General features: G+C 44.8%; 1 protein-coding gene across 2 annotated transcripts in view; it reads right to left on the reverse strand.

Annotated features, from left to right (window-relative positions):
* The window catches only part of ITIH5 (inter-alpha-trypsin inhibitor heavy chain 5), a 43888-nt gene extending 25829 nt beyond the window's left edge, over positions 1 to 18059 (reverse strand). The window contains exons 1-7 of one of the 2 annotated variants that reach the window (XM_010407813.4): positions 17515 to 18049; positions 14095 to 14139; positions 9921 to 10084; positions 9067 to 9174; positions 8291 to 8541; positions 1192 to 1361; positions 531 to 647 (exon numbers count right to left, since the gene is read on the reverse strand). In XM_010407813.4, coding sequence (XP_010406115.4) covers positions 531 to 647; positions 1192 to 1361; positions 8291 to 8541; positions 9067 to 9174; positions 9921 to 10084; positions 14095 to 14139; positions 17515 to 17838 — 1179 coding nt within the window. In that variant the 5' untranslated portion in view covers positions 17839 to 18049. Of the gene's footprint in view, positions 1 to 530; positions 648 to 1191; positions 1362 to 8290; positions 8542 to 9066; positions 9175 to 9920; positions 10085 to 14094; positions 14140 to 17514 lie in introns of both variants that reach the window. The other variant, XM_019290893.3, reaches the window with a different exon arrangement.

An 18059-nucleotide genomic window follows, 5' to 3' on the forward strand; every position in this document is an offset into this window, starting at 1 on the left:
CCCTTCAGCTTGGTATGGTGGCTCACGTTAAGGTCTGTGCCCTGGGAAAACATCTGAGATTTGTTCTGAAAGACTCAGATTCCCAAAAAGGACAAAATTACTTTTCTTTCAGCAGAACCTCTTGAGCTATACTTCACTAAGTGTTTTGCCAAGGTAATTTAAAGGCAGCAGTGTCTTCTCTGTGCTGTTAGACTGGACACAGCTGAATGCACTTTGCTTTTGGAATTCTCCTTAATCTGCCTCTTTTCAAGCCACTCAGAACAGAACTGCCCAGGACAACCCTATGCTCAGTTTTGGCAGCACTGACCTTTACAGAGTGGTGAATCCTTCTACACTTCTTGTTCCCATTCCATTCCCACTAACATGATCATTTTCCATTGCAGGTAAATCATCTCACCTCTGTGTCCTCAGAGCCACCTCTCACCTCACACACAGCAAACATTTTGCAGAAGAAAAATGGTGAGACAAAGTCTGGACCAAGCTTTGCCACCTGAGAGCCCAGCAGTCCATAGCAGACACAAGGAGCTCACCTGCTTCAGCTTTGTCCCCACCATGGAAGCGCTGCTGTCCAGCACAAACACGACGTTCTTTGGCAATGGAGGAAGATCTGTGGGGGCGAAGTAGTGCACAAAATACCCATTGAGGATCTGTGGAAGAGCAAGGGAGCCAGGAATCAAAGCCAGATCGTGGTGCAATATTCCACACACATCATTATAGGATATTTAGATATTTGGCTGCTTCCAGTGACTCTGTGTACACTGGAGGGTATCAATGCTGCTTGATTTCCTTCTTCTTTCTGGTCCCCTGTTTATCCAGGCTGGATGAGCCAGCTGGACCTCTCCATATCTCCTTCCATGACTGACATTGGGGTTTCCTTCCAAATGCAGCAAGGATATAACACGTGTGCCCACAAATCAGAACCACAACACACACTTGAGGGACTGGCCTTGTATCCAGATATGTACCGCCAGTATATTGAGAAACTGAAAAGCAGACACAAAAAAGAAGCTCAATGAAGTTGAAGTCCATCTTGTGGCTGCCAATTGACTGGTTTTATTTTGGATAGTTCTTACGAGATGGAGGAGTAGCCTTCACTTTGAAAGCATTTTCTAGGAATTTGGAGCAAGCAAGACAATTGAACCACCTCAGGTACAGCTAATAAAACAGAAAAGATTATTATGTGTACAGTACCTGAACATCCCCAACACTCAGCTCCCTGTTGACATCATATCTAATTATGAAATCTCCCAAAATTCCATTTCGGGCAATCCTGGTTTGCTCAACAACACTGGGATTGAATGTAACCTTAGCTAAGGTTTTGGTGTGCCCAATGACAGTAGAGGGAGGAGGAGACACATCACCTGTTGAGATAAAACCACAATATTACAGGTTTTTCCCATTGCCTTACAGATGTCAAAGCACAGCACAGGTGGTATTGCCATGGAGCCAGGTCAACCACCACAGGGACTTGCTGAGATTGAAGATTCAGCTCACCAGTGAGAAAAAGAGAACTTAATAACCCCTCTCCTCTAATTTTAAACTGAAACCCATCTTGCATTGCTATCAGGGTTAAAAACGTTTATACAAAAGTCCTGTGTTCAGTTCTGTTCAGCCAAACACACCGCCTCAGATATGTACATGCTGTTAATTGCAGCCAGCTCTAGACAGCCAGGATGCAGATCCTACACCTGAGATCCTGCCAGTGGATGCAAGCATGATTCATTTGACCTGTTTAAACATTTCTTCCTGGATTAGATGAATCACACTGTAGATTCTTCCTCATTGACTATAAAGAATTCTTGAGGTGGCATGTTCAGACGTACTGCAGGCATGTGAGGTGGGATTGATCTGAGTGACTGATCCCTTGATCTGACAAGTGTCTTATATATAATGTCTGCAGTTTGACAAGTCACCTTAGCTGCCTTTATGTTCAGCGAAAATTATCATTATAGTCACTGCAATTTCAGTCTAACTAATTCAGACAAACTCCAACACTGCCAGTGCAGTCACACAAACTGCATCCCTAAGACATAACTCATCCTAAACTCTGAAAATCCATCCTGAATGAATAAAGAGGGATGTGCCTGGCGGAGGGCACCTCAGAGAAAGACAATTACTTAGGTCTGAGTCACCCTGCAGGAAACTCTCCTTGTATTGTTATCTGTGCTCATTCTCTAAAACTTAAGAGATGTGGAAGCTCCCTGTTGCCTCCCTATGTAAAAAAAATCCCACCTTACCCTCTTTTGGTCTGCCAACCGTTCTTGCCCTTGGAACTCCATTGGGACCCTTACACGAGACTGAACAAAGGTCAGATTTGGCCCCTGAACTTCTCCAGATTTTGAGGGCTTTCCCCCTTTTCCTAACTCTTTGAAAACATGAAAATAGAGTCTCAACTGAAGTTGTTCATGGGTGCTTTAGCTCTCACAGTGATTATTCCAACACTCCTCTGAGGCACAGAAGTTCTATTATGTCTGCTCCTGGGCTGATTAGAATTGGTAGGAATCAGCTGCTTAATTATACTGTAAGGGGAAATATCAAATCTTTGCCAAAAATGCCCAAAAAATCTGTGGTATGACAGGGAAATCAGGGTTGGGAGAGTTTCAGTTCCAGTTCAGGTATACACAATGCAAATACCTACATCTCAGCTTAATTTCTAGGCTCACACTATGCAAGTGGAGATCAGGTCAAGAGCATCAGAGATTAGGGTATGGTACATCTGGCCAGACAGACATCTGCTTTAGGATAATTTTAATTAACAATAAATTAACAATACTGATCCAAATGACAAGGTGAAGGCGGTCTGGGAAAGCTCCACTCCAGGGGTTCCTATAGCTCTGTTTATGTAATCAGCAGTGGCACTTCCCCTTTGCAAAGGGAAAGGCAATGTGACATCTGTGTGCAGCAATGAGCACAACCTCACATCCAGACCCCACCGTGATTTACAAAACCAGAAATATGTGATTATGTCCATTTAACAAGTAGGAAAATGGAGGCATGGAGTGGTTACCTAATTTACCTGACTTCCCACAGGTCAAAGTCTGTAGAAATGCCAGGATTGGGGTCCTTGTGTGTTTATAAAATGATTAGACAAATCTGTAACTCTTACTCTGAAGTGCTATGTACAATCTAGGCTCCTCTAGGCAAAAGAATGAGAGTAAGATTCATAAGTCAATAGCACTCTAGGATGTTACTCCCAGGATGATTTCCCTTTACTTTCACAGCTGTCCTATGATGGCATTTGAATAGACAAGGCACAAGACTGTTCTACTGAGATAGGGAGGGGTTTTATCATAGGCCCAACTTTTACACAAGTAAATTATAGTTAGAGCAGCTGGAATGTGAAAAAAAGTCCTCAGCAAAAGCCTTGTCCAAGGAGACTGAGTGACAGACACCACTCAATTTCAGTAAAATCAAGAACTGACTCTGCACCACAGCTTGTCATGCTGTGCCAGCTCCAGTCCATTCATCCTGATGGAAACAGAAGGGGAGGTCCCAGCCAATACACTGAAATCACATAAGGACACTAGTGTTGGATCTTAGAGGGGGATTATAAAATGATAACCCAGAGCTCTGACATTTTTTCTAAAATCCGTGTACAGTTCAGATTCCTCCTGGCAAAGGTAAGTTATAAATCAACATCACTATAAGATTTTACCTCAGTCTTGATCTGTTTTTATTTTTATAGCTGCCCTTTGATCTGATGAATCAACAGATGCAGTATGTTTTTAATACATAATGCATCAGATTTGCTTGTATTTGCCTTCTTGATTTTTCCATCTGTCTTCTATTGCTTCCAGAAATCCCATTTAACTACCAGTGTGTGGGAAATGCCTAGAATACATAGAAATGGCTTTAAAGTTCATTTATATTTTCTGATCTGAGGGCTTCACGTTACTTCTCCTTAAATGCTGAAAGGAAAGCCTGCTGTGGGTTAGGCTCTCATCTCACACAGGGGTCAGTGAGAATCTGTCCCATGCTGGAAACAGAAGCTCCCTCCTTATTCCTCCTGCATGTCCATGTCCGTGGCCTTTAGGCAGCACTTCCATGTTTCTCTGCCATAAACACAGTGATGGGTGAGGACAAGATCCTGCACCACAACAGCATGAGCTCCAGTCTTAACATTTCCATGGACCGCTGGAAATCAGCTGATTTAGGTAGCAACTCCATGCCTTATTTCCCCGCCTGGTAAATGAGCATAATCACACGTCATCTGTTTTTTAAAGCAATGTGGAATCTAGGTGATGTGGATCACACTGCCTCCCTCTGTTGCTTCTCTAAACACTCTCCGGAGGTGATAAGTGTCATCCCCTGTAACACAAACAGTACTCTAGGGATCTCTGGAGAGGAGGTTTCCAAGGCTGTCTCACATAGCCATTGTAAATAAGAATTGCTGAGGAATCTCTCCCACCCTCTTCATAGCCACTCATCTCCATCTCTGGGACAGAAGTTAAAAACCAAAAAATGGTCTGAGAGAAAAGGTCCAAAAAGCCTTATTCTTTTTCTAGAATAACAAAAATCAGATCTGGAAGGTAATTTATCTAATTCATCCCATGTTCCCAGACCAAATCCCTTCCTACTTAGATTTTGATACAATCAGGAAACACTCCAGACCTCCAGGAATGGAAACTCGGTGCCTGCACTTGCCAGTCCTTTCCACAGCTTCACTTTTTTCACTGTTAGATGTTTTCAATGTCTAATTTACATTTTAACTTGTGGATTATAATCCCATGGCTTCTTGTTCTTTCAGCTATAGACACAGAAGGCACAGGATCCTTTTCCTCCTTGCAGCAGCCTTTTATATTCTTAAACACAGTTCCTATGCCTTCCCCCAGGTTTCTTTTTTAAGCAGCATTTGATATCTGGATCACAATTATTCTCCTCTGTTTATTGGCCTTGTTCTTTTTAAACAAGTGACAGAGAAAGAAAAATCTATGAGATGTTTCAGAGTCCAGAGCATGGATGAGCTCCAAATGCTTGGGCTGGTTTGTGCTCACACTGAGAGAGTTAGTAGAGCCTTCAGACAATCTTTCCACTAAATTCAGCTGAAGAAGTAAACAGAACAGGAAAAAGCATTTTCCATACGAAATTATCATCCTCACAGAGGAACGGTTAAACCTAAATTATTTTGGAGTCTGGCAGAGTCAGAATTAGAGCTCAAATGCAGAGTTCATCCACCACTAACATGTGGAAACTTCCAGACAGCTGTTATAAGAAATAAAAAGCTTTCCGAGACCTTTGACTTCAGAACGAAACAGTCATCCTCAAGCAGCCTAGTGCCTCCTGCTCAAGCCCATGGCTAGTTCTCACACAGCTACACTGGAGGAACAGGATGAGGACAGCATCCAGGACATCATTCAGAAAGTGGCTCTGTTCTGAGGTCACCAGAGGATGTCAGGATCATTGGCCTCAATGCCTCCTGTTTTGGGGTTTGCATGCGACAGAGGACAGCGCCTGCACATGTCAAAAGATTGTTTTCCAAAACTCACTTGCCTAATACCTTCCTTTGGGAAAAATACAACTCCCAGATGGAGCCATGTGCACAGGAGTTATTGTCAAAGGAAATATCCTGGAAAGACCTGTCATCACATTGTCTCTGCTCCATACTCAGAGAGGATGCATGCAGAACTCTCTAAGAGCCAGGAGAAGAACGTATCCACAAGACACTGGAAGAGACACTGGGATGCTGGTGGCTCAGACATTCAGGGGAAGCTGCCGAGGTGCAAAGCACCCACCTAGGGGTGAGCACAACCCAGCTCAGGCTGCAGCTGGTGTTGGACCAGATAAGGAAAGAAGCAAACCCTGGGAGGAGGGAACTTGGTCTCTTTGTCCTTTTCAAGTGAACTCAGCTGTGATAACTCCCCTGCCCAGGCAGTGCCAGGACATCCACACAGAGCCTGAAGGTGTTCACTCTGCTAATGGGCCATAATAGGCCGTAATTGACTCAACAACGCTAATTTAATAGGCAGCTGTATCTTCTTAGAAGTTGTCAGACTCCCAAAGTGTCCCATGACCCACAACACTCCAACAACCATTTCAAACTCCTTGCCACGGGGGAGGTACCTGGGCATTCCCACCTGAACCTGAGTGAATATAAACGAAATAGATTTCTCTACGTCTTCTCTCACCATTTGATGGATCTGGCCTGTGACCATCAGACACTGAAATTACAACAACCAAGTCTTTTCACAAGTCTTTCAGGTGGTGAGATCTTTCTACTCTTATACATTCTCTTAAGTGATATTTTTATGGTTTTATTTTGTCATATTACTAGAGATAATAAGAACCAAAACATATCTGTTTTCCTGTGCAATCAAGTTGTTCTAAAATAAACCCTACATGTGTATTAACAAACACTGATCATTCATTGTCATTTCACTCTAATCTGCCCCAAAGGATCTATTAACAAGTACCTGGGTTGCCCTTGTTTGCTGAGGCTTGATAGCATGGAATGTTTTTCATTCCATACTCTCAAGCAATTTATTAATACTTATAAAAATCTCATATTTTATCATTAACTGTGAGACACTATAGACATCTTCTTAAATACAGGAAATGGAGGAAAAGGATTTTCATGACATATTCAAACTCAAACTGGTCAGGCAGTACCATTTTCCAATGTTCAGGCCTCTGTTTCGAATGTCATAATTTTTTAAGTCACAACCCCTAAATTGGGTACCACAGGTAACACAGTATTGCAGCACCTGGTCTGGTATGCTTCGCTTCCATGCTCTCCCAGCCAAATGGTACTGAAGAATTTTAAGCCATGAGAATCTAAGAGAGACACTTTTTCCTGGTTTACTCCCAGTTTACAGACTGTCTGCCAAGCAGCCCCTCTTTAAATGTGAGATTCACAATTCACCTGTCTCACTTAAAAACCCACAGCCTCCCCTGGAGGTCTCACTGGATGTGCAGATCCCGCACTCTTGGGTCTTCGGGTGTCATATGAGCAGGAAGGCTTCTCAGGGAGGAGCTAATGGCTCTGATGGTTTGTTTTTGGATACAGCTTGAGAGATGACAGCTGGAATATAGCGGACAACCACATGGGATGATTCCAGACAGAAAAGGTCTGTAACTGAATTCTGAACACAGATAAAGCACAGGGAATCTGAGCTTCAGTTGCATTACCCATCCTGCAATGGGACCCCTATTTTATATACATTTTACTGGCTAGGGAGGATTATGGAATCCTACAGCCCAGGCCCATTTTTATATGAACTCTTTGAAATCTGAAGCATGATGCCAAGAACGTCAGTGCTCCCAGATTGCCATTTGGATAGTGAGTTTCATGAGTTTTCCCTGTATGTCATTTACATGTAGGAATTTCCATACTGCCCTGGACCAACAGTGTGTCTGCTCTGCTTAGTCTGTCTCTAGCCCTGATCAATGCCAGAAGTCTTGCAGGAAACCATAGGCTAACAATGCACTGTGATACTCCCTGATAGGTAAAAAAGGCTTCCTGCCTCTCCTGATGAGGAGCAGAGCACATTTATCTCACGGCACGTGGATGTACGACACAGAGGCTAATGAGGCTTGACCTGAAGATAGTCCAAGTCACTGAGAGCCTTGATCTCACTGTGATTTGGATGAAATCAGTAGGATCCCACTGAGCAATCAGTTTAATTCCAGTTCATGTGCTTTAGGATCTTTCTGTGGCAGACATGAACAGCTCCACTGATTTTGCCGGCACTGTATTGCTTGGAGTGACTGAGGGTCAAGTCCCAAAGGACTCTATGTCCTCCTTCCATCCTTCTTTTTTGGAGTTTTTTGACAACATGCTGCAATCACAGTGTCCCGAGTGTTGGTTTACACCAGAAAAAATTACCTTTACACTGTCTGAACAGCAAGCGAGGACAGTTGGAGGTAAGAGCAGATGCTCAGATAGCACTTAGTACTTTGGCAAAACATGGATTTTCCTCTTGGAATTTCCCATGTTCTGAAGTGCAGGATTTCCTATCTGCCTTGGCATGGATGGATGGAAAAAACAATTCACTTAAAATAAACAGTTCCCAGGAGATGTGGAAGCCAGGGAAGAGCCTGCTCCAGAGCTGAGCACAAGGCCTGAAGGCCCAGTTCAAAGCTCTTAAAGACAATAGCAAAAAATAAAGGCCTGTTACTGAGATGAATGGGATCAGCCCTGTATTCATGAAGCTTCAAAGTGCTCACAGGCTTGTGCACAGATACCACACAGACACAGTCATCCAGAGAAAACAGATCCAACACTGCCAGGCCACTTCTTGAGGAGTGATCAAGGCCCCACAAGAGAACCACAAGTCATAAAATCACTCCTTACCTTCAGCTTTCCCATTGCCTTTCTGCTTGCTGTTTCGAAGGGGAGGCACCTCCAGGGACACTATTCCTGAGTTCTCCAGGATGTTCACCTCCACTCGTAGCCTCCCCACCAGCTGCTGGGGCCGGATGCTGACGGTGTATTCGTACTTCCCCAGTCGCCTTTGCAGAAGTTCTTCATAGTGCAGCATGAACCTGGCCTGCATCTTGCGAGGAATGAAGACAGAGGCCTTGAAGGTCTCATAGCCATTCTCCCTGGAAGGGAAATCCAAAGATGCTTTCACACTCCATACACATCACACATCACCTCCTTCACCTCCCACTGATGGTTTTGCCTACCCTGTTCCCTATAAATAATCAAGTGAACCTTCCCATCAATTCTTGTTGAACCCCTTTTGCATTTACCATTGAACTTTGTTGATTTACTACTTTATATAAATAAAGTATATTGTTGCTCCCCTCTTGAGTGAAGTGGATGACTCTGTCCATGACAGGATCTTAAATTTCCTTTCTATTATTCAGGAAGTAACAAGAATTCTTTCCCCTAGTAGTATATCCTGGAGCATCTTGGAATTTAACAAGTTGTGTGGCAGGGTTAGAAAAGGCCACACGCAATTTTACATGGCTTGAAGTATAGGAATGACACCAGACAGTGCAGATAACACTCAGTTTAGCTGCTCCTGCCTGTAAATCCATGGATGGGCATGCCAAGGCAGCCAAGATAAAGGTGGAAGGAAAGTGCATCCCTTCCCAGAACACAGCCAAATGCACAACACTCACCTTCCCTCTGTGGGGCTCGGAGGTTTCTTGTGCCTTTCTTTGGCATTGCTGCTATTTTTCTTTTCTTTCCCTGTGACCTCTCCATAGTAAGTCTTGTTGCCAATGCTCCTGGAGAGATCAGAGATGTCAGCATGGTCACTCTGCACCCAAGTACAGTGACAGATGTACATTTGCTGCAGGTGAGTTCACAGACGGTGATGTGAGAAGAATCTCAGAGTGCTGCTGGTGTCACTCTCCTGAGTCCACCCAAGTGTCTGGGACAGAAGCCAACTCAGAAGTTCCCTGGCTGGACATACCAGCCCAGTACAAAGGCAAAAGTCTGTTATTCCTCCTATTCACTCTAAATGGAAGTATTTGTATTTCTTAAAGACTGGGCCCCCTATCCCCTTTGGTCAAGTCTGAAGCTGTGGCCCCAATATCTGCCTGTAGAGAGGATCTGAGCATGATCAAACCAAATATGTTTCAGACCAAAAGTTTATTAGTCATTTCACTATGAGGTGTCTCTCTATTTGGTTTATCATTCACACCTCCAGCAGCCACTGAACCTATCTGCTGGTTGGAGTTGACTTCTGTTCCACTGGCAACGTGGAGAACATGGAAGAACAAGAAGATTCTTAGGCATTACAGTCAGTCAGGCGAGATAAATACATGTGCTAGTTTTGCTGAAACTTTCTCTGGAAAGGTTTTTGAGGTCTTGAAGAGAGTTTTCTCATTCAAATCAGAGAAAGGAGGACAAGGAAGTGGTTAAAATACACTCAGATGGAAAACAGAATAGTTTCCCTCCCTGTTTACATTGAGGATTTGAGTTTAGTATCCTGGCATCCACAGACTTGCTCTGTGCATTACTTACTTACATGGTAAAGTTGGAGATGAAAGCTGCAGCTGGGATCTGCATCTCAAACACCGCTTCCCGTGCCTCAGAGCCGCTGTTCACCATGGTGCAGGACACGGTGGTGAAAGCGTAGCGGGAAATGATCGTGGATCTCACGTGGAACTCAGACATCCGAGGCCTGGTTTCCTGTAGGAATCAAAAGGTCACCTCTAAACAGACAGCTGGGTAACTCACCCCTTCAGCGTTTCAATGGATTTAATATTTAATATGTACTAGCAAACTCCCACCTGATGAGTATTAGACCTCCTGACAACAACAGGCAAGTGGGCTTGTCCTCAAAATTAGAGGTGAGCTGCGAACAGTAAATCAGGAATGTGGTACTGCCTTTGTTCATGCACAGACGCCACAGACATTCACCAGAGCTTGGGAAGGGTCTGAGAGCTCTGCTTATGCCAACGTTTAAGTTGTGAAACACCCTGACAAAATCCATCTGTGTCCTAAACTGAAGCCTTCAACTCTGACTGTGTGAGAGGATCAGGATTATTCCCTTGTGGCCGGGGAAGAGAAGCCCAAAATATGTCCCCATGGGGTCCAGAACTGTGTCACAGACCCTGCCCTGTGCACTGTGCACAAGAGCAGATGGAAAACTTCTTGAAAGACTGACATCACCATGTATGAAGCAGCACCTTCAAATTCATCCAGTCAGATCCATAAGTTATGTAAACAGAGAAACTGCTGTCAATGGAGTCAACTGAGTCCTCCTCTGCTGAGAATCCATCCTGGAAGTCTGCACCAATGGATGAAGAGACTTAATAAAAAACACTGACACTGTGACATCTCAAGCAAAATATTTTAAGCTTTTTAGCCCAAACTGGACTCCTTCCAGTAGAGAAGCAGCAGAGACAGCAGTGAATGATACATGATGTAGCAATGGAAGCTGAAAGCCAATTTCTGCTTCTTGGGAATGAGTTTTCGTGCACAAGTCCTGAGCTGGAGCATTTCTCCAGACTAATGTGTTTTCTGACAGCAACATCTCCATGGAGCTCAAATGTTTTCTTCCTGGAATATGTCAGTGTACTTAACTGTAAGCAGCCCTTGAACAAAAAATCTGTACATCAGCTTACACAATCAAAGACCAAACCTTCAAAACCAGAAGGGAGATAAAGGGTAAAATACACTGTAAATACAGAGCAATCTCACTGAGCCAAATACAGTGAGGCTCTTCCTATTGAGGTTGATAAAAACTCACAGTCACGTAAGAGTTGTGAGGACAAAAAAGGGCTCTTCAGCTGCATGTCCAGGCTTTCTTTCAGAACAAAAATAATTTTGGCAAATGGCTTAAGAAAGGGAGCAAGTGTTTGTCCCAGTATGAAACAAGAATATTTCTGCAGTAGCTGATGGCATCAGAAGTAACTGAGCATCCAACTAACCAAGCTGCTGGGTTAGTGAATTCCAGGCAAGTGGAAGAATGAAGATCCACTGGAAACACAGATTTACTAACAGACTTGGCATAAAGCCCTGCCTGCCTACAATTTCAAGGCTTGGAAAGACTGATAATGTGTCTCAGATTAACCTAATCATGATAGATATCTATTTATGTGTCCTGTGTCCAGGACGCTGCTCAGCTCACATGGAGCACAATGGCAAGAGATTAGAACTTCCAGGGTAGGATTCACCTCATTGATTTTAGGCAGGTCAGTGCAATGGATCTGTGGATCTAGACTAGAACACCCCTGTACAGATCTAATGCCCCGCCCTTAGACCACTGCTTAATTAACTGCTTTTAATTAGAACTAGATCCTGCTGTTCTGATACATAAGCATGGCTTTCCAGTCTCGTTATCCTGAAGGTGGAAAGGATGGGTAGTTTTGATTGAAAGTAGGGTTGTAGGAATGTTTTCAGTTATAATGAGCTGATGGTTCATTCAGTCTTCCATGCCACTAATTGCCTGTGGCATAGCAAGGTACACAGATTATTTAATAACAGAAGTTACAGAAAGAATCAGAAACTACAGCAAATTCTCTGGCTTCAGACCTTCTGCATTCACCCCATGTGCTGCAGTTCATCATAAACTGTGGGTTTATGTGCAGCTGAGAGATCTTCAGCAAAAGAAGATCAAGCCCTTTGCCTTTTACTTTAGATACAAGTGGCTCTGCAGTGACCTGTCTGACACTGTGAATGCACTGGTGGATTCACAGGAACTCAGAAAGTCTTTCGAACGTGACAGAGAACACAAACTTGCCCTTGTTATGACAACAACGTGAGAATGGGGGTGTTAGGTGAGAAAAAAGCAGTTCTAACCCTGGTAGGCACCCTGTAGCCTGTCCCTGTCAGAGACCAACAGCACATGCTTAGAGAAGAGTGTCAAATCAGTCCAACCCAGAAATATTCTCTCCGTTTTCAGTAATTTGTGGCTGAAGGAAATCCCAAGTCAAGGGTGTATTTTGGTGGTATATTTGTATTCTGTGGATTTTTCTTCTATTATTTTACACAGCTGCTTTTTGAATCCATGTAAATTTTAGCATCTGCAACATCTTGTAGCAAGGAGTTCCGCAGCTTAATGATATTTTATATGAAAAAACACATCACTTAGGGTGTTTTTTGCTAAATCCACTCTTTGCTGGCTTCAGCTGACCGCTGTTACAGAATCACAGAATGGTTTGGGTTGGAAGGGACCTTAAAGATCATCCAGTTCCAACCTCCCAACATGGGCAGGGACACCTTCCACTAGACCAGGTTGCTCCAAGGCCTGTCCAACCCGGCCTTGGACACTTCCAGGGATGGGGCAAATATCTTGATCCCACTGAGCAAGCTCCAGTTCTGATATCATTAAAATCTGCGGAATGGCAAAAAAACACAACAAAAAAAGACATTCAACACCCCTCTGTCTTCCTGGTGGATGTGAGTTTGTGTTGGAGAAATCAAACACTGAATAAGGGCATCACATACAGCTGAGGATGAATGAATTGGTTCATCTTCCTAACCCTGGAAGGGATCTGCTATTCCCTGTATATAGAAGATATAAATGGTGTGGGCAAAGGCTGTTTTTCCAAAGAGGTTGCTCAGTCAGGCTGGGCTGGGCAGCCTGAGTTCCAGCCTGTGATTCCTGTGCTGCATTCCCTGGAGCTCTTGCACAATCCATCAGTGCCTGGTGCTCTGACTTACAGCTGCACAAACGCCTGTTAGTTTTCTGCACTTTTTATTAAGGCCTTCAGAAGATGAGAGGCAGCTCAAAGGAAAAAAAAAAAAGCAAAACAAACCATTTGTTTAATGTTATTATCACTGTGATTTATCATCCCTATTAAAAATTAAGTGAGGGAATGCCAAGGCAGCAGATTAGCACACTGCTATGAGGCAGGTTGGCTGGATGCTTTGTGGAGGTGTCCTGGTTATGATGATAAACTGGCAGCTGAAATTTTCTTGCCAAACAAATTATTTTATGCTTGTTTACATGAAATATTTGGAAAGACAGAAAAAGAGCTGAATATAAATGAAATCCATTCCGTATTTTTGCCTTTATCAGTTGCTTTCATCAAAACAAATTGACTGTCTCTCAGATTAGAAGTAATAAACTGGTAATAAGCCTGAGAGTTTCTCTCTAGGCTGCTGATTCCAATCTGTCAAAGACGAAGGAACCAGAAACTGTTAAGGTGATGGCTGCTCAGTGTGTGAAATGAGTTCCACCAGTTCTCTACTGGGAAGTCCCCAGAAAAGCCAGGAAAAATAACTGGCCATGAACAGCTATTCCACTGGCTGCCTCTCTACATCTAAATCTTGGACTTCCGTGCTGAAAGAAGGATATTGGCTTCCTTGTTTTCTTCCTTTCTCCAGTAGATTTTGTCAGAGAACAACAGATCTTCAAATTTCAAAGCAAAATCTCCCTTTCTCTTCAAATTCAATGAGATTTCATCAGGCTAATGTTCACTGAGTGGTTAAGGTTTGCAACATTAAGAGTTCCTGTTCCAAATCTGGGCTTGAGAAGATGGGTTGGGAAGTATTAGAAGAACCTGCACCTGTTGCATTGATCAAAATGAAGATTTTTTGTTGTTGTTGTTGTTACCCAGAATCTCATTTTACCATCACATGGTTAGTTCATTCCTGGGCACAGGGATTCACACACACACACACACACACACATACATGCAGGGAAAGTGCAGTTCCTGTGAGGTAAAATAAAGGCAGGGTGTGATACATACCAGCCTCTGCAGGAACTTGGCCTGTCTTGGGACACGGCGAGCAACCTGCAAAGAGTTAAGGGAGTTAGTGGAGCCTACTCATCTTACAGCAGACGTGTCACTTGTTTAATCCCAGACACAGGGCTGTGTGACTGATCACCCATGGCCAGGTTCAAATGCTCCTCTGGTTAAAATAGACCCGAGTCTCTTCTACATTAACAGACCCACTGATCAAAGCTCAGCACTGCAGTGTGGCTGTCTCAGGCAAGGAGGTGCTGGGTGTATTGCAAATGGTGCTTGGCAAGGGACCCTCTAAATGATGGCAGGAAGCTCAGCCTTTAGCCCCCCGGCCCTGGATGCTAAAATCATCCCTGGAAATATTGAAGGCCAGGCTGGATGAAGTTTGGAGCAACCTGGACTAGTGGAAGATGTCCCTGCCCATGGCAAGGGTTCAGAACTGGATGATCTTTAAGGTTCCCTCCAAATCAAATCATTCTATGCTTCTATAATTAATTTAAATTGAAGTTACAGCTTCAGCTGGATAAATATTAGTTCAAGAACAGATCTGTTGCCTAAATACTCTCCACAGGTACTGTGTATTTATTGTTCAGAGACAGAAAAGCACTAGTCATGTGCAAAGAGGGAATAAAAATATTTAAGTTCAGCCACAGACCTTATTATGAAGCAAAGTGCTTCACCTATGACAGTGCAATAGCCCACTGTATCACCCTTCTCATCAACTCCTCTGACGACTTCTCACATGGTGTGAGACTCAGCTCAACAACTTCTCCAAATCAAGTCCCTCCCCAAAGCAAGTCTTTTGTCAGTGAGGGAAGCCAAATGCCATCTTAAAATGTCAGTGGAACCCCAGAGAGCAGAAGAATACAACAATATTTTTTTACCTGAATTGCCCTTTCTGTTGATTTTCACTGAAATAGCAGCAGCCCTTGCCAAAGAGATGATTTTATGTCTGTTTATATCATGCATTGAAAAACTCAGGAATGCTCAATGGGGAAATTAAAGTTTCATCCATGAGAATCTTTGCTATTTCCTTCTGCATTATTTTAGCCAGCATCTCATAAAATTAGAACCAAGGGAAAACAGGTCCCTTAGGAAATTCTCAATGGAGAGGAGAGGAGAGGAGAGGAGAGGAGAGGAGAGGAGAGGAGAGGAGAGGAGAGGAGAGGAGAGGAGAGGAGAGGAGAGGAGAGGAGAGGAGAGGAGAGGAGAGGAGAGGAGAGGAGAGGAATTGTTTGCATCTTAAGTTTTGGAAGAAACTTTCTGTCTGGGTCTGTTATCTCAGACAAATAAAGCCCCTCAGGAGCCTGCTGTGAGGGGCTCCAGAGTCTGCATCACTGCAGGGCCTTCAGGACAAGACAGATAAATGTCTGTGAAGTTGGTCCTGCTTGGAGCAGAGGCAGGGATGAGAGATCAATACCCCTCAGTATTTTTGTACTGAAGGTTTGCCTTTTGGAACAAATCCACCTGTTGTTCTGTATGGAATGGTCACAGAGGTTTTTAAAGATGGATCAGTGAAACTGGAAACTTGGTTCCTGGCTTTATCTTTCCCCACCACAAACCCATTTTGTTTGCTTGCTTAATTGTATAAGAAGGCTCTGTGTGACTTGGCTCCCTGAAGGACCATCTTCTAAAGTCTTGGGGATACCCAGTGTACATCAGTGAGGAGCTAAGAATCACCAGATAGCAGTATCCTGTTTTCTAGGACTACTGCCAAAGCACTGCTGCAGGGTTTGTGATCAGTCCCTTGGACTGTTCTAATCAGGCAGCTTCATTGGCATCATCTAACGGAACCATTTCCAAATTACCATCAGCCTTTAGCTTTAAAGCCTTCCAACACACTCATTAAAGCCAGATAATTGCTAGTCGTGACCCCATAACTTATTGCCATCTGTTAGTCCTAGCATGGTGTGTGGGATATAAGCTGTGCTGTGGATTTGTTTCTAATGCAGTGTCTCGATGTAGGGGAGCACCTGCCTGTTCTCAGCCTGGCTCAGGTGTTCAGTGAGGACAGACAGATGTCCTCTTCTAGAGCTGGCTGTCCCAGGGCACCAGGTCACCACACCTATTTACACATCATTGCTTTTCTGGTGGAAGCAGCCGCTGCCACTGACCTGCCAGCAACACAGCTCCTGTGAAAACACCCTCATTTGCCTCAAGCGACATCAGCCAGGTTATTTCAGCACTGTGACCCAGTTCTCTGAGCTTTGCAACTGATTTTCCCCCTAAAGCAGGTGAGTGATCCCAGATACCACTGGCAGTGGTGGAGATATTCTCTCCCACTTAGACAGGTGGGTTTGTACAACAGTGTTGGGTTTTGGCTGAATTCCACAGAAAGGAATATGCATTCATGGTAAACAGGGTTGACAACAAAGTTGTTTCCTGAGAGGGGAAAGATATGGATGCCTCTGGAGAGATTCTTCCTATTCTAGGTGCAATGGGTACAGATACACGTGAAGTGTCTCATTCTTTCCACCCTACTGCATGGCAGAAGATGACAAATACAGTCAAATACTGACATTTTAGACACACTGGATTATCCCACCTGACCTCCAGCAAGGCACAGGTATTCCATAGTTCCTGTGCTGTATCTGTCAGGCCCACATGGGTGTCTCAGATACCATAGAGCCTCTCAGATCTGATGAAATTTGGATAAATGACTGATGGCCTAAGTGACCCAAAGTCACATATGGTATCTGTTATGGACCTGAGAGATGTGAACACAGACCTGAAGCTCAGGCTTTTATAGAATCAGAGTGGTTTGGATTGGAAGGAACCTTAAAGATCATCTAGTTCCAAACCCTCTGCCATGGGCAGGGACACTTCCCACTTTAAATGGATCACAGCCTCCCAAGCCACCAGCGAAACTCTTGCAAAAAGTTCATTGCTCTTTCAAACCCATTTCCTCAGAAAATCTAAGCCACACAATAACACAACATAACAGCCCCCACTTGTAGAATATATTTTTTCTTTCACTGACAAGAAGCGCTTTAGAAGCTGAAATTCGTGTGGTTTGTTTCATCCAGCACGAGTTAAAAAATCAACTACAGTAAGACCATAGGCAGAAAAAACTTTCCCCGGAGCTTGAAATACTCGGAATTACTCAGACTGGAGTGTGGCCAGGGCACTGCGTTAACTCCCTTGTCCCTGTGAAATGCCTCGTTAGCACAGCCGTGGGGATGGATGTCAGACCGAACCCGTCCCGGGGCAGCAGCACCGCCACGGGAGGGTCATCTCCTGGCTTAGCACCTCCAGCACAACTCCGTGCTGGTCGTAGCACCTCCCACGGAGCTGAGCTGCAGGGACAGGTGGAATAAACGCATTTTTATCAGACTGCCCCGCATGTCAACACTGCTGGTGGAGAGGGGATAAGCCAGCCGCGTCCACCTGCTGCTCCCGAACAACCACCGCCTTGAAACCTACCTGCTCCACGATGCTGTAGTCCGCCAGCAGCTGCTCCTCCAGGTACCTGGCCATCAGCTCCGAGTCGGGCTGTCCCGCCGAGGGGGAGAAGCCCCAGCAGAGGCACAGCCAGAGGATCATGGTGGAGGGGAGCGCCGGGGCTCCTGCCCCGCGGTGAGAGCAGAGCCCCGCTGCCGCCTGCGCTGCCGGCCCGGCTGCGGGAGCCTGACAGGAGACACGGCGACCCACCCTCTCCTCCTCCTCCTCCTTCCCAGCTCGGGGACCGGCCCCTTTTCCACGCAGGGCGGCCTCCCGTGCTGCAGGGAATCCTTGCAGGGTTCGCATCCTTCAGCAGGAGCCGCCGCCGTGCCCCTCTGGACTCCGCGCTCTTCATCAGCCCCCTCTTGTCTCCCGCAGGAGAGGGGCGATGCTGGGGGACCCCGAGGTGCTGCCACTTGTCGTTTCGGCACCTACAGCCCCTCTCAGCGAGGGGATTGCTGAGGGGATATTTCCTACGCCTGGCTGGGTGCTGAGGAAGGGCCAGGATGGTATCCAGTGTCTCCTTT

The sequence above is a fragment of the Corvus cornix genome, chromosome 1A, assembly GCF_000738735.6.
Source record: "Corvus cornix cornix isolate S_Up_H32 chromosome 1A, ASM73873v5, whole genome shotgun sequence".
Classification (NCBI taxonomy): Eukaryota; Metazoa; Chordata; class Aves; order Passeriformes; family Corvidae; genus Corvus; species Corvus cornix.